The 14,286-nt window shown below is 48.2% G+C and overlaps 1 protein-coding gene across 1 annotated transcript in view; it reads right to left on the bottom strand.

Moving 5' to 3' along the window:
- CACNA1H (calcium voltage-gated channel subunit alpha1 H) overlaps positions 1–14,286 on the bottom strand; it is a 149,695-nt gene that overhangs the window by 2,872 nt on the left and 132,537 nt on the right. The window contains exons 28-32 of the mRNA XM_059484127.1: positions 13,695–13,765; positions 8,996–9,074; positions 7,091–7,212; positions 5,491–5,796; positions 2,268–2,451 (exon numbers count right to left, since the gene is read on the bottom strand). Of these exons, the coding sequence (XP_059340110.1) occupies positions 2,268–2,451; positions 5,491–5,796; positions 7,091–7,212; positions 8,996–9,074; positions 13,695–13,765 (762 nt within the window). The remainder of the gene's footprint in view (positions 1–2,267; positions 2,452–5,490; positions 5,797–7,090; positions 7,213–8,995; positions 9,075–13,694; positions 13,766–14,286) is intronic.

Genomic DNA, 14,286 nt, shown 5'->3' with positions numbered 1-14,286 from the left:
CAGAAAAACTCTGGCATAAAGTCTGTCACAAACATGGTCATAAAATCCAGACCCAATGCTCTACTCCCTGTCCTCAGCTGGAATTTCCTCCTGTTGGACACTTTCCATCGAGCTCTCATATAGGAAACCCAAACCCCCTCCAAACTGGATGCTCAGGAGCACTGAGGATTTCTGGAGCTGGATGTTTTTTCTCTTGTTTTTCTAGGAAATCAGCAAACTGCATCTAAAACCAAAATATCCTGAGATCTGCTCATCCCACAGGATTTTCACTGTGTGGTCAGTGGAGAAGATCAGACATCCTGAAACCCATGGAAACACTCATGGGAGTCTCCATGGGCTCAGTTTTATTTGGATATAATTTCTGGATCTGTGACTTGAAGGAGAGTTGGGGCAGCTCAGGAGCAGCACAGCTCAGGGTACTGCTGGTTTTACCACCAGGTAAAAAGTCATATCCATCACATCCATCCCCTCCAGTGCTCTTGGAGAGAAATTTAGGAATTTAGAAAACATCAGAGAATCCTTGGTGGGCTCTACCCACCCCTGCCAACACCCCAGCAGTTTTATATGGATATAAATCCTCCTTTACAGCCACTCCAGGGATGAAAAGCAGCTCCAGGAGGCTGCCTGTGAAACTCAACCTCTGTTTTCTTTCCCTCACCAGGAATTTGCAGGTGAAATAATAATAAACACGGAGCAGAGAACATGACCTGGCTCCCAGAGAGTCTGAACAAACACAGAGTTCCTTCTCCCAAGGAAATCAGGGTGTGCAAACCCACTGGGAAGTTCTGGCATTTCAAACCATGCTGGATCAAAGGGAACCAGGCTGGGAAGAGTTCTAGGGAGCCCCTCCAGGAGCACGTGTGCTTTTAGGGAGGCAGAGATGTGTTTCAGATCAATTTCCTGTTGTATTTTTACTTTTAACCTAATAATGAATCTCTCATATCCCACAATACAAACTTTTCTATCTAATTATAGAATACTACCCAAACCCATAAAAATAAATTTTAAAACCCCCCAACTTCCACCCTAAAACCTCTATTTTACTTTACATATATCACTATATTTTAAAACCTTAAGCTCTATATTTTCCACTACATAATATTATACACTTCTAATCAAACTACACACTCATAATCTCAATTCTATAATTTACTTTTAAAAACTTCCTCTACAACTTCAAATTAAATACAATACTCTCTTAAAAATCAAAATCTATCAACATAAAAATCTAAAATTCTCAACATCCAAAATTCCAACAATTTTCCCTTCAAAGCAGCTCAAGAGAAGAGACAGAAATGCATTTTCAGGGAAATGTGCTGGGATGCAGAGGATGAATGCCCCCTCAAAGGCTCTGTGATTCCTGGATTTTGGGGTCTCTCCATGACATTCATTACAAGGCTGGGCTCAGGAAGAACCAGAGAGTGGCTTCTGATCTTTCTGCTGCCAAAGAATCTCCTGCAGCTCTGAACTCCAGGTGTGCTGCTGAAAGGCACTGCCCTGAGGCTGCAGCCTGCCTGAAACATGAGGAATTGTGCTGGAAGCAATCCCAACTCTGGCTTTTATTCCTGGGGATGTTATTGATCAGAGGGAATGCACAGCTCCCTTCCCTCAGCTAAAAACCTCTACCTGTGCCTGGGAGCTTTGTTCCTCCCCAGACACCTGAGGTTGCCTCTGGGGAGGTGATGGAAAGGTGGAATTTTGCAGGATGTGGGGAAGGAAGCACTGTGGTGCTGTGGAACCACACGGGAGCCAGCCCTGCTCAGGCCATGCTTGCCTTGGTTGCTCCCCACTGAACCCCCTGTGGGTGTAACCATGGAGCTGTAAAGATTGGAAAAGACCATGGATCCCAAGCATTAATCCTGCACTGCCAAGGCCAGTGCTAAATCAAGTCCCCAAGTGCCAGATCCACAGGTTTTGTGAACACTCCCAGGGATGATGGCCCCACCACTGCCCTGGGAACCTGTTCTGATGCTTGAACACCTTCCAGTGAAGAAATTTTCCCTGATATCCAATCCAGACCTCTCCTGGCACAACCTGAGGCTGTTTCCTCTCATCCTGACCCTGTTCCCTGAGAGCAGAGCCCAGCCCTGCCCCATCCTATCAGGAATTTGTGGAGAATGAGAAGTTTCCCCCTGAGCTTCTCCAGGCCGAGCCCCCCAAGCTGCATCCCCTTCCCTGGCCGTGCTCCAACCCTTCCACCTCCTTCTCATGGTGAGGAACCCAAACCTTTGCCCCAGAGCAGAGGAATCTGTGAGGGTGGTAGGTACCTCTTTGGGCTTTGCAGGGGTAGGTTTCCATCTCCACCTCGTGCAGGGGCAGGGGGGCCGTGGCGGGGGCCACGGGCCGGAACATGTAGCTGTCGTTGGGCAGGGAATGCATCCGGGACACCGAGATCTTCCTCACTGTCAGCAGGTTCTGGGAGTCCTGGGCCCTCAGCGAGCCCACACTGCCCTGCAGAGCAACAGGAGAGAGAGGGGGCATCACCCCTGTGGCAGCAGCAGCTCCCTGGCCACAGAGAGAGGCACAGATTTCCCAGGCATGGTCCTGGGAGAAGTCTGTGAGGAGATAAGGATGATTGCATTTTATAAAAAATCCTTTCATTAGGATTTTTCTCCTGAGAAACTGAGGACTCAGAAATGATATGTAAACAATAATTATCTGCTGCTGTGGAATGCAACAGGTGCATCTGTGCTTGGTCTCATGTGGTTGTTTTTAATTAATGGCCAATCACAGTCAGCTGGCTCCGACTCTCTGGTCAGCCACAAGATTTTATTATCATTCCTTTCTATTCCTTTCAAGCCTTCTGATGAAATCCTCCTTCTATTCTTTTAGTATAGTTTTAGTATATAATTTTCTTTTAATATAATATATATCATCAAATAATAAATCAGCCTTCTAAAACATGGAGTCAAGATTCTCATCTCTTCCCTTGTCCTGGCTGGACACATTCCCCTCCCAGTTTCCCCTTTTATCTCAAACACAGTGAATTCCTCTGGTTCTCCCTTCACATCAGCCTCCCAGTGACTGATTGAAAACATTTTCCCAGCTGCATGTCTTAAATTAAATGTATTTTGCTTTGCTCTCCCAGCAAAACCTGTCCCTGAGATCTCTCAGGTTTGGAGCTCACCAAGGATCTGGTTAAATCTGGTTTTTAACTTGTGTTTCTGGCTTGGAAATATCTTCCCTCAGCTCCCTGAAGGTGCACACCCCAAGATGAATTACTCCATGCTTTTACCCTGTGGAGCTTGGCTGGGAAGAAGGGACCAGCAGGTATTTACAGATTGTTGGCATCCAGCTGTGCCAGCTGTGGCTGTGCCCAGGAGCCACCAGGGCTCTCAGCTGATGGATGAAAGCCTCAGCAGCCAGTGCCAGCTGGTCCTTGGCCATCCCAGCTCATCAGCCCCACCAGCACGGCCTCACCTGGGCTGGGGGACAGCCAGGGGCTCCTGCTCACCCTGAGCCACAAAGAGAACAAAAGGTCTCAGCACCTGAACAGGAGGATCTTGGAATTTGGCTCCTAAAGCTCAGCTTGGCTGTGGCTGGAACAAATGAACAGAAAGCCCTTCTTGACATCAGCCACTTCAATTTTTAAAGGTTCAGCTGTTGAGAGCTGACTGAATTAGGGACGTGGGTAAATTTCAAATGAAATAAGGGTTTGAAATATGAATCATGGATGGGAAATTTGTTGGAGAGCTGCTCTGGACTTGAGGATGGTTTGGAGGCATCACTGCTGCTTCTCCTCCTTGCTGGGAAACACCTGCTGCACTCCAGAGCCTGATCCTATGCCCTGGAAATTGGGATGGGACCTGGGCATGGGGGTGAGTGGGAGCAGATGGGGTTGAAGCCATTCTGGTTTGTTGGGAATTTCCCTGGAGCATTCCCTGAATCCCCAGCTCTGGGGATTGCTGGAAGCCTGAGGTGTTGATCCCTCCCTGCCTCAGTTTCCTCAGCATCACAAACAAGTTCTTGCAATAACAATAAAATCAAACCAGACACTGTTTTCTCCACAAACTCTGCCTGCAGCTCTGGGTTTAACACTTGAAGTCACACCAAATGCACATTTTAAAGGCTAAAAAGAGGATTTCACTCCTATCCCACACAGGGCTGATTGCTGTGGGATTTCCCAGCAAGGTTGTGGTTGTGAAGGGACAGGTTGGGGACAGCTTTGACACAGTCCCAGAGCACAGCACCACGATGGGTGGGACATCAGCCACCCCAGTCTGGTGGCCTGGGCTTTTGTGGGGTGGTGGCAGGACATGGTGGAAGGACCCTCATCACCCCCAGGGTTAAAAGGAGGCTCTGATGTGCTTGGGAAGTGTTGGAGGATGAGGAAAGCCCAAGGAGAATGAACAGTTTGCACTCCCAGCCTGTGTGAAGGGAGGTGCCCTCTCCTCCCTCAATTAGAAAAGCAACCTGTGCAGTTCCCTGCAGGAATGTTTGTCAGGAGCAACATTCAAACAGCCAATTCCCCAGCCCTGTGGAACCAAATCTTTCTCCTCGCCCTGATGGAGCCTGATGGATTTCACAAAAATCTAATTTAATGTAATTTAATCTCAAAGCCCCCACTGATTTCGCGGTAGATTTATTTGTGATCGTGGTGACAAAGCAGTTCCATGTTCACTCTTAATCACAGGCTGCTGACATGGGGTGAGACAATTATCTCACACCCTCCCTCCCCCTGCACTTCTGATTCTTTTCCTGGAAGACTGGCAGGGATCAGAGAGCAGGCAGTGTCCCAAAAATCAACCCAGGAACCTCCAAAAATCAACGCAGGGACCTCCAAAAATCAACCCAGGGACCTCCAAAAAATCAACACAGGGACCTCCAAAAATCCACCCAGGATCTCCAAAAATCAACACAGGGACCTCCAAAAATCAACCCAGGAACCTCCAAAAATCAACACAGGGACCTCCAAAAATCAACACAGGGACCTCCAAAAATCAACCCAGGAACCTCCAAAAACCCAGGGACGTGCAGCTCCTTGCTGAGGGGCTCTGATAATTCCCAAGTTCTCCATAGTCCTAAGCAGAGCCATGGGGAGCTGCAGCACTGAATTGCTGGAGGATCCTCTGGAAATCCCAAAGTGGGATTAAACAGAACCTGTGAAGGGAATTTATCCCATCCCATGCTGCAGGTGCCAGGGCTCCCAGTTCCAGCACTCCCAGGATTTTTGGGATTGCTTGTTGTTTTTGCTGCCCTGAAAAATGACAAGGACTGGCTGGGACAGCAGGACAGGGACTTTTATGGCTCTGAACTTAAAATCCACAATCTGAGAACAAGGTGGAGAGATGGACTTTGAACTCTCCTCTGGAATAATGGCCAGGATAGCGTTTCAACCTTGAGGAGCTCTGGGGGCTGCCGCAGGACATGGGGTGGTGGTGACATCCCTGGGGTAGGGGCTGGGACAGCTCCTTGTCTCCCTCTCTGGCTCTGTGTGGGATCTGCTGGTCAGGCTGGTGGGATCCATCCCCTCCCCAGCCCAGCTCTCACCAGGCCTTGGTGCTTCTCCTTGGGGTGCTCCAGGTTCCCGTGCAGCGCCCGGCTCTCCCCGGCCACGGCCCCGCTCCTGCTCCCGCCGGTTCCTCTGGACATCTCCAGCTCGATCTCGGCGTCCATCTCAGCGTCCTCCTTGGCCTCCTTGTTGCTCTCCTCCAGGTGCTTCATCAGCACTGCCACCACCACGTTGACCAGCACGAACTGGGCGATGAGGACGAAGGTGACGAAGTAGACGGGGGAGATGACGGGCAGGTAGCTGAGGCAGTGCTTGTCCTCCCGCGTGCACTCCCGCAGCGTGTCCTGCACCAGGGGACAGGCAGACATTACAGAGCTTTCCAGGGGCAGAAAGTGATTTATTGAAAAAATAGATATTGATCTAGTACCCATATCCAACTGTGAGGGATAAAAACCCTCTAACAGCTTAAAGTTAGAAAGTTTATTGTGATGCTGGGCAGCGTGTGGGATAGCTCCCAAATACACGCTGTGATTTACAGGTGATTGCAGAGCCCTTTTATCTATGCAAGTATTGAATACCCAAAATACAAATCCATATTCATAACTTTGGTACATCTCATTCCTCGCTTTGCATAGTAATTACTTCAAAAGCTATTAAGCATGGTAATTAGTTCAAAAGCTATTAAGCATGCACAGTTTGCTCCTTGAACTGGGTTGGTTGTCCCTTTCATGGGGAGGGGTCCCAAAATGAGGAAATAAATGAAGTCTTCTCGTTCAGACCTTTCTATCTTTTCAATGCAAATATGACAAATGAATCCTTGGTAGAACTCCCATTCCCCATCTTCAGTTGGTTTCAGAATAGAGGAGGCTACAATTGTCTTATGTTCCTAAAAGCTATTTATCAATTTCTATATTCTTCATTTTAAACCCAGCTAACCAAACATTGTGTTGACAAGCAGTCAATTATTAGTTAACTACTAATTTTTAACTTCATCAAGGCCTATCTATTTATTTTAATTAACTCCAATAAAGCTTATCTCGAACTAAAATCTTAGCTCCTCTAAAATCTCTAAATTCCTTAAAGTTTATGTCTCAAAACACCAAAAGAACACAAAGTGGGTACAACTGAAACAGCTAAAAGGAAATATGTGGGTCATGGATTACCAGCACCTACAATAGAGGGGGATGGAATGCCCAGAAGTTTTGGATTTCTCATCTCATGGAGTGTTCCAGGCCAGGTTGGACAGAGCATGGAGCTCTGGGGTAGTGGAAGATGTCCCTGCCCATGGCAGGGGTGGCACTGGATGAGCTTTAAGGTCCCTTCCAGCCCAAAGCATTCCATGATCGTGTGATTCTATGGCACAACCCAAAGGCACAGCACCCGAGCACAGCATGGTTACTCCTCCCAGTCAAAAACCTGGCATCATTTTCCTTCAATATTACATCCAGGAACAAAGCTTCAGGCTGGGTGAGACTTAGGACAAATCTTGAAAACACACCTGGCTTTTCTATTAGGAAATCTCGTTTTTGTATTTTAAGAGGAAACATTTTTGTTGGCACCCAAGAGTTGCCCAAATCCATTTGAAAACTGTACCCACAGCCCTCCAGAGAGGAGGAATCCCCCAGAGACTGCACACACCTTCATGATGCCGTTCCAGTTGTCCCCCGTGGACACCCTGAAGAGGGTGAGGAAGGCCATGCCGAAGTTGGTGAAGGTGGCGTGGCGGCTCAGGCCCTCACAGGGATTCTCCTCACTGCAATCTGTGGGGCAGGGAAGGAGCAGCACATCAGCCAAGCCATGCTGGAGAACCCACAGCAGCCCCCAGAGCCACGTCCCATGGATTTATGGCACCAGGGGTTGGTGACATCCTGCTCAGGAGGAACAGGAGGGACAGGGAAAGGTGTTTTCACCTCGAGAACCCTGGCACAGGACAGCAGGAGATGTGGAAATGGTGGTGGTGGAATTCTCATCCCTGGAAACATTCGAGGCCACGTTGGACAGGGTTTGGAGCAAGCTGGGGTAGTGGAAGGCATCCCTGCCCATGGCAAGGGGTGGCACTGGATGGGCTTTAAAGTCCTTTTCAACCCAAACCATTCCTTCTAATTTCTGTGATTTTCTTTACTCCTGCTCTACAGCCTCCTTTGTCTGTTTTCCTGTTGATTGCGCCCTTGCCTTGATGATTTTTTACATCCACCACGAGGGATATTTTCACTGAGATAAAGTGGAGCAATTTGACATTTTCCCCCTGAGAATTAATAGCCTAATGAATGCAAATTGAACATATGAAATATCCATCTTCCCATAAAACACAGCCTCGTTAAATATCCATTAGGACAGGCAGCAATGGCTCTTGGTTGGGCATTTCAGTCTTAGGTAATTATTCTGAGGTAAATTGGAAGGAAAAACAAAAAAGTTCCAAGAAAAACCCACAAATGACCAGTCCTGAGGGAGAAAGGGCTGATGGTTCTTGTGGCTGGTATGGGCTGATCAGGAAAAAGGAAGGAATATTCCCATTAAATTGGGCTGGGAAGCAGAGTCCTGCCCCAGTGGGGTCCCCTGGGCTGGCATTGCCCAGGTGTGGGTGGAAACACCAGAAGAATCATTTTTCACCCCTGTGACTGAACAAATACACCCATAACTCCAGGGGTGGAATATAAACCCTCACTGTCTCACTCAGGGTGGGTGCAGAACTCATTCCTTCCCCAGAATTTGTGAGAGACTGAAAAATAATTTGGTTTTGGTTGGAAGAATTATTCTGCTCTCAGGCACTTGTAATCTGAGCAGAGGGCTGGGCTCATAAAGGGGATTAATGACAGCCATAAACTCTGCTCAGGAAGGGCCTTCTGGTGCTCCTGGAGCTCTAATTGGGATGGAAATGTTGAGGATGCAGACACAGCTCCCTCCAACAGCATTTTCCAGGCTGGGCAAGGCTGGGGTTTGCTCTGATTTTAGTGATGGGCACATTCTTGAGCAGCTGCTGTCTCCTCAAACTGGAGGATTAATTAATGCTGGACAAGCAGGAAGCACTGGATGCCTCCTGGTTGATGGAGAGAGGGGAAGGTGATGCTGAGAGCAGGGGACAGAGGAGCCCTGGGAGCTGCAGGAGCAGTGGCAGCCAAGTGCAGAGAACTGATGGGCTGTGGGGAAGCTGTGAGCAGGGACATGTTTATGGTGGCATCTCTCCAGCAGGAATCTGACCCCCATCCAGCTCTGCAGGCTCGTGTTCTGTCTCCAGTAGCAAACTTGAACAAATCCATGCTGGGGCAATGATATTTAAAAAGCAAAGAGTTCCTCTCCAGCCAAGGCTGGCGTTGGCCAGAGCCCTGAATGTGTGTGTGTGAGTGTCAGAAAGGTTCTGTGTTACATCCTCGTGTGTCAGCTGTGACCCTGAGATCAAGAGAAAACTTCCATCTTCCAGAACATGAGTGTGAAGCTAAGGAAGGTCCAGGAATGAGAGGGAGAGGGAGAGGGAGAAAAGGAAGCAGGCAGATAGCAAATAAACACCAACCGGATGGAGCCAGCGGCCTGGGGCCCATTACTCACCCAGCTTGCCAAACAATTCCACTCCCAGGGCAGCATAGATAAAAAACAGGAGCATAAAAAGTAGGCCAAGGTTCCCTACCTACACAAGGAGAAAGCAGAACAAGGGTCAGGCAAGTCGAGGTCATGAATGAAATCACTCCATCACATTTTCAACACAAGCACAGCAGGGATGGGGGGCCAGAGGAAAATCAGATTTCCCCTGGGACCAGCAGCCTGGTCCCTCTCTGAGTTCTGCTTCAGGGGGCCCAGGGAGGCCTTTGTGTGGGGAAAGGAGCAGAAATGCCCTTGGGGGAAGCAGCAGCTTCTCCATCACCCTGCTCTCTGGAATTTGGCCACTTCAGGGCAGTTTGTGGGGCAGGGCTGCTTTGGGACCTGGGCTTTGGGTTGGGTTTGGGGCCTTTCCCTTTCCCTTTCCCTTTCCCTTTCCCTTTCCCTTTTCCTTTCCCTTCCTGGGACTCTGAGACAGCAGCAAGGCAGGAGAGGAGCTGTTCCCAAAGGTTTCATAGGCATGGAGGGCTTGCAGTGCTCCAGGGAGAGGAGAACCCCCTGAGCCTTTTCCTTTGCAGGCCCTTCTCAACCAGAGCTTCCCAGATTTCAGCTTTCTGTGTCCCACAGGAAGATCCTGATCCCAAACACCAGCACTGGCAGCTCCAGGTGCTGCTGGAGGTGTTCCAAGCCCCCAGGGTGGCTGAAGGGGGTGACAAGTGACATGAAAACAGCACAAAAGTTCTTCACACCACCAGCATCACAGCCCTCCGTGCTGGATCTCATCCCAGCACAGAATTCAAGCCTCAAAAACATCTCCCGGAGCAGATTTTTGGTGATTCAGGCAGAGAACACGAAGGGCAGAGTGATCTGACCTGCTGCCACCTGCTCCCATTTATCTCTGCTGCCACTTTAATCTCTCTGTTTGCAGCTCCTAACTGACACAAAGTGAGTTCTCTGCACCACCAGCAGGATTTTATCCCTAAAAACAAGGAGCTGGGAGGTGATCCAGGCAGTCAGGCCCAGGGATTCCTGATCTCTGAGGTGCATTTTGGTGAACTCTGACTTTGGGAGAGTTTTCTTCTCTGAGGTGGCACAGCCACAGACATTTTGGTTATTTGTACTGTGCTTAATTTAATCAGAAAGTTTATCAGTGTGATATCTGTCATTATAAAATTAACACAGCTCTTGCTGATGAAAGAGGGGATTTTTTATATTAAAGAAATGGGAATAGTCCAATCACCCAGTGCAGGCTGTAATTGCTATAAAGCCTAAACTGGCTCTGCAATTTCCCTAACATTATTACAATCCTCCAGGGAATAATAAAGATAAAACAGGGATGTGGATGGCTGGGCTGGGTTATTTCATCTGCCTCTGCTGCCTTCTGGAACAGCTTTTGCTGCTCCTGTCTGCTGGACCACTGATGCTTTGGGAGCCATTAGAAACGAGCAGGCACAAGCACAAGCACCCCACACACACTGCTGGGGAGGCAAATGAGCAAATAATTACAGGGAATTAAAATAAAAGGGATAAACAAACTTTCGAGGTTGAGGCAACAGAAGAGGCTGTTGGGTTTTGCTCTAAGCCGCCTGAGTGTTTTTGGTGCCTGAAAAGTCAGCCTGGAAACTTATGGCATTGATGAAATCCCAAAGAATTTGGGGTAATGTGGGAGTTATTACCAGGTTATGTGTAAAAGGTGTTATCTGGATTTCCACAAAGAGGAGAGGGAAGAGGGAATGGGGAAGGGAAAGAAGGAGAAGGAGAAGGAGAAGGAGAAGGAGAAGGAGAAGGAGAAGGAGAAGGAGAAGGAGAAGGAGAAGGAGAAGGAGAAGGAGAAGGAGAAAGAAGAGGAAAAGGGAAAAGGGAAAAGGAAAGGAAAAGGAAAAGGAAAAGGAAAAGGAAAAGGAAAAGGAAAAGGAAAAGGAAAAGGAAAAGGAAAAGGAAAAGGAAAAGGAAAAGGAAAAGGAAAAGGAAAAGGAAAAGGAAAAGGAAAAGGAACCCCTGTGGGGGCAGTTCCAAGCTGTTGAAGACAGAGGAGTCTCTTGTGCAGGGAATTAATGTTCCATCCATGGATCAAGTGAGACCAGAGAAAGGAAAACAACCCAGATCTTCTGATAGGGAAGTTCCACATCTTATTGCTGTTGGAGGGTGGGGTTGGGCTGGACTCCAGTTGTGCTCCCCACCAGGAAGAGCTGAGGCAGCTCAGCAGTGACTGCTGGGGGATTTGCTTCCACCAGGAGCATTTGAACCCAGATCTGATGCAGGAAAGGACTTTGGAAAATATCCCAAATCTGATCCAAAAAGGGACTTTGGAAAGCTGGGAATGGGAAAAGGACTAAAGAAAAACCATCAAACAGGAGCTTTAGAGAGCAGCCCTTGCTTCCAAACCCAGCAGCCACCAGACTTAGGAGCAAGGAAATGATCAGTGATGGATGAGTGGTGTAATTCATTATGGAGCCTTAACGAGCAGGAGCTCAGAAAGAAGAGGAAAACACTTGAAGCAGGTCTTGAAAAGCTGCTCTACACCAAGAGATTAAAGGAGTTCACTGCTCTCCTGTTGTCCAGACTGCAGGAGATTACTTTATCTACCATTGCTCCAAAAAGGAGAAGTGCTACAAGAAAAAAGCAAAATTACATCCAGTGAAAAACCAAACCTTGCTAATTCAGACTAAAGTCACCAGATATTTTCTTAGTAAGAAGAGTAAACATAAATGTATTCCATCAACAGGAGATGGCTGATTCCCTAACACTTAGTCCTTAAAACAAGAACCAGGGATTGGGAGGAGATGGAGAAGGTGGGCAGAGAATCTGAGATCATTCCCTGACCATTCTTTCTATCTCTGTGGCCTCTCATTTTTTTTCTCTTCTCAATCTCATTTTTGCCCACAGATCAGGTGGAGGAGAAGGTTTTTGGCCTGGCAGGCAGAGGTCACCACACAAGGAGCAGGGCAGGGACACTTAGAAAAGAGCAGCTCAAGCTCAGCCTGAAATCCCAAAAGAGAAGATTAATCCTGTGACAGTCCTGGATCAAAATGCTGCATTCCCCCAAATTTGGGGATAATTGGTTCTCCAAGTGTTACTCAAAGTGCTGAATAAAAACCAAATCCAAAGCTGATGAAAATCACCCCCCAGAAATGCAGTGACAGCTCCTTGTCATCGTCAGCCCATAAATGGGCATTCTCCACACACCAGACAAAGAATTTCCCCCCAAACCTCAATGAATAAACATTAAATTAGCTCTTTTTTTGTCACTTAGAAACCACATTCTACAAGGATTTTCCAGCTGTGGTTTTAGGATGCTAATTTAATTAGGGTAGGAACTCATGCCCTGCCTTGGAAATGAAAGCTGCAGCTTTATGAAGAGTGATGGTTGTCAGAGAGCTCTTCTTAAAATTCCCTTCTCATTTTCTGAGATTCACTGGAGACCAAAGTGGCATTTTTCTATCTGCATGAGATCTTCTTGGAACATCCCAGGGGTTTTCCCTTGACAAGAGACCCTGCTGGGAATGCAAACTGCAGGAACACCCCAAGGAACCCAAACCCTGGCCAGAAGCCACCCTATTGTTTGGGGGGTGGGGACAGAAAACAAGGAGGGAGAGAAAATATGGGCTGTGGTGATGATGCTTTGCAAACTGAAAACCAGACACAAATCCAAGGATTTCTTGAAATGCCAGTCCAGGGGTCAGGTTGGGAAATCCCTGCTTCAGCCTCAGCCCAAATCCTTAAGGAAATCTGGATGCCAAAGGGCAAATGCTGGGATTAGAGATGTGTTCATGGCAATGATGAAGATCAAAGCAAAGGGGTCTTTGCAAGGAAAAGAAATTCCCCATTTTCCAGCTCTCCTGGAATAGATGGTGGGTTGATTTGCACTTAGGAACTGAGTCCCTGGGGTGTATTTGGGTAATTCCATGTTTTCTGCTGGTTCTCTTGTGGCCACTCATCCTCTGGAGGAGACTCCCACCCATGTGGGGTCTGCCCTTGGCTGCTCCAGGGAATTGGGATGGGCAGGGTTAATCTGAGTTAACTCCAACACTGAACAATCAGAGCTCACACCAGCACACCCACAAACGAGCAGAACACACCTTAAAAAGGATAACATTAAAAATAAAAAACCCAAACACCTTGGAATTCTGATGGAAGACTGAAAGCCACCAAAAAGCTTCTTCCTTTCCTTTTCTCAGAGCCATAAAAAAGGGATCCCAGGAAGTGAACCTGGCAGGATCCTATCAAATTCCCTGAGTCTGGAAGTGTTCTTGTTTCTCTTGCAGCTCAGGAGAATTTGGTGATTGGTGTCCCCAAATCAAGATTTTAACCCTTAGAAGCCTCTCCCCAATTTGCCTTTCCAAGGCTGCAGCACCCCTGTCAATAACTGTGGCTGTTCCTGCCTCCCAAATTAAACTCCTGAGCTGGGAGCTCCCAGTGCTTTCTCCAAGATCCTTCTCTGTCCCTCCTGGTGTTTCCCCAACTTGCCAGTGAGATTTGGGGTTTGCATAAGCTCTGCCTACAGGAATTTGCTCTCTGGGAACTCTTCCCATCATTTTGCTTCTCCTATCAAACACACTCCAGGATGAGCCACAAAAAACTCCACTCCCAAGGCCTGGAGAGAGCTGAGACCCTCCCCAGATGGCTTCTGGAGGCCACCAAACCCAGAGCTGTCCCCAGGCCCCAAAGGCACTCCTGTCCCCAAGGGGATGCAGGAATTTTGGGGGCTTACCTGGGGCAGGGCTTGCACCACCGTGTCCAGCAGAGCTCTCATGCCCGTGGCCATTTTCAGCAGTTTCAGCACTGAAATGAGGAGCAAATCCTGCTCAGCAGGGCTGGGGGGAATTGCAGGCAAAATCCAGGAGGGAAATCGAGGTTTAGGTCTTGCAGGGAGGGTTTAAATCTCCCTTAATGCTGTTTGGACATGTGGGGAGCTCTCTACTGAAAACCAGGATCTCCCTGATCCCAGCAGGGCTGAACATCCCCCTGTCAGTCCCAAGGGGAATGCATTCCCACTGCCAGAGGGTTATGGGATTTTGGGAAGGAATTCCTCTCTGGAAGGGTGGAAAGAGGCTGAAATAGAATTCCCAGAGAAGCTGGGGCTGCCTTTGCATCCCTGGAAGTGTCCAAGGCCAGGCTGGGATGGTGGAAGGTGTCCCTGCCATGGGATGGGCTTTAAGGTCCCTTCCAACCCAAACCATCCTGGAATTCTATGAAAATGGACAAAAACCTATGAGAACCCCAACATGCCCAGGCAGGAAAATGGGAGGCACCTCACCAGTGAGGAGCATCTTCCCAAGCCCTAATTGCCATCACTCCCCACC

This window comes from Ammospiza nelsoni, chromosome 17, assembly GCF_027579445.1.
Source record: "Ammospiza nelsoni isolate bAmmNel1 chromosome 17, bAmmNel1.pri, whole genome shotgun sequence".
Taxonomy (NCBI): domain Eukaryota; kingdom Metazoa; phylum Chordata; class Aves; order Passeriformes; family Passerellidae; genus Ammospiza; species Ammospiza nelsoni.
This window is presented reverse-complemented; position numbering and strand designations above follow the sequence as displayed.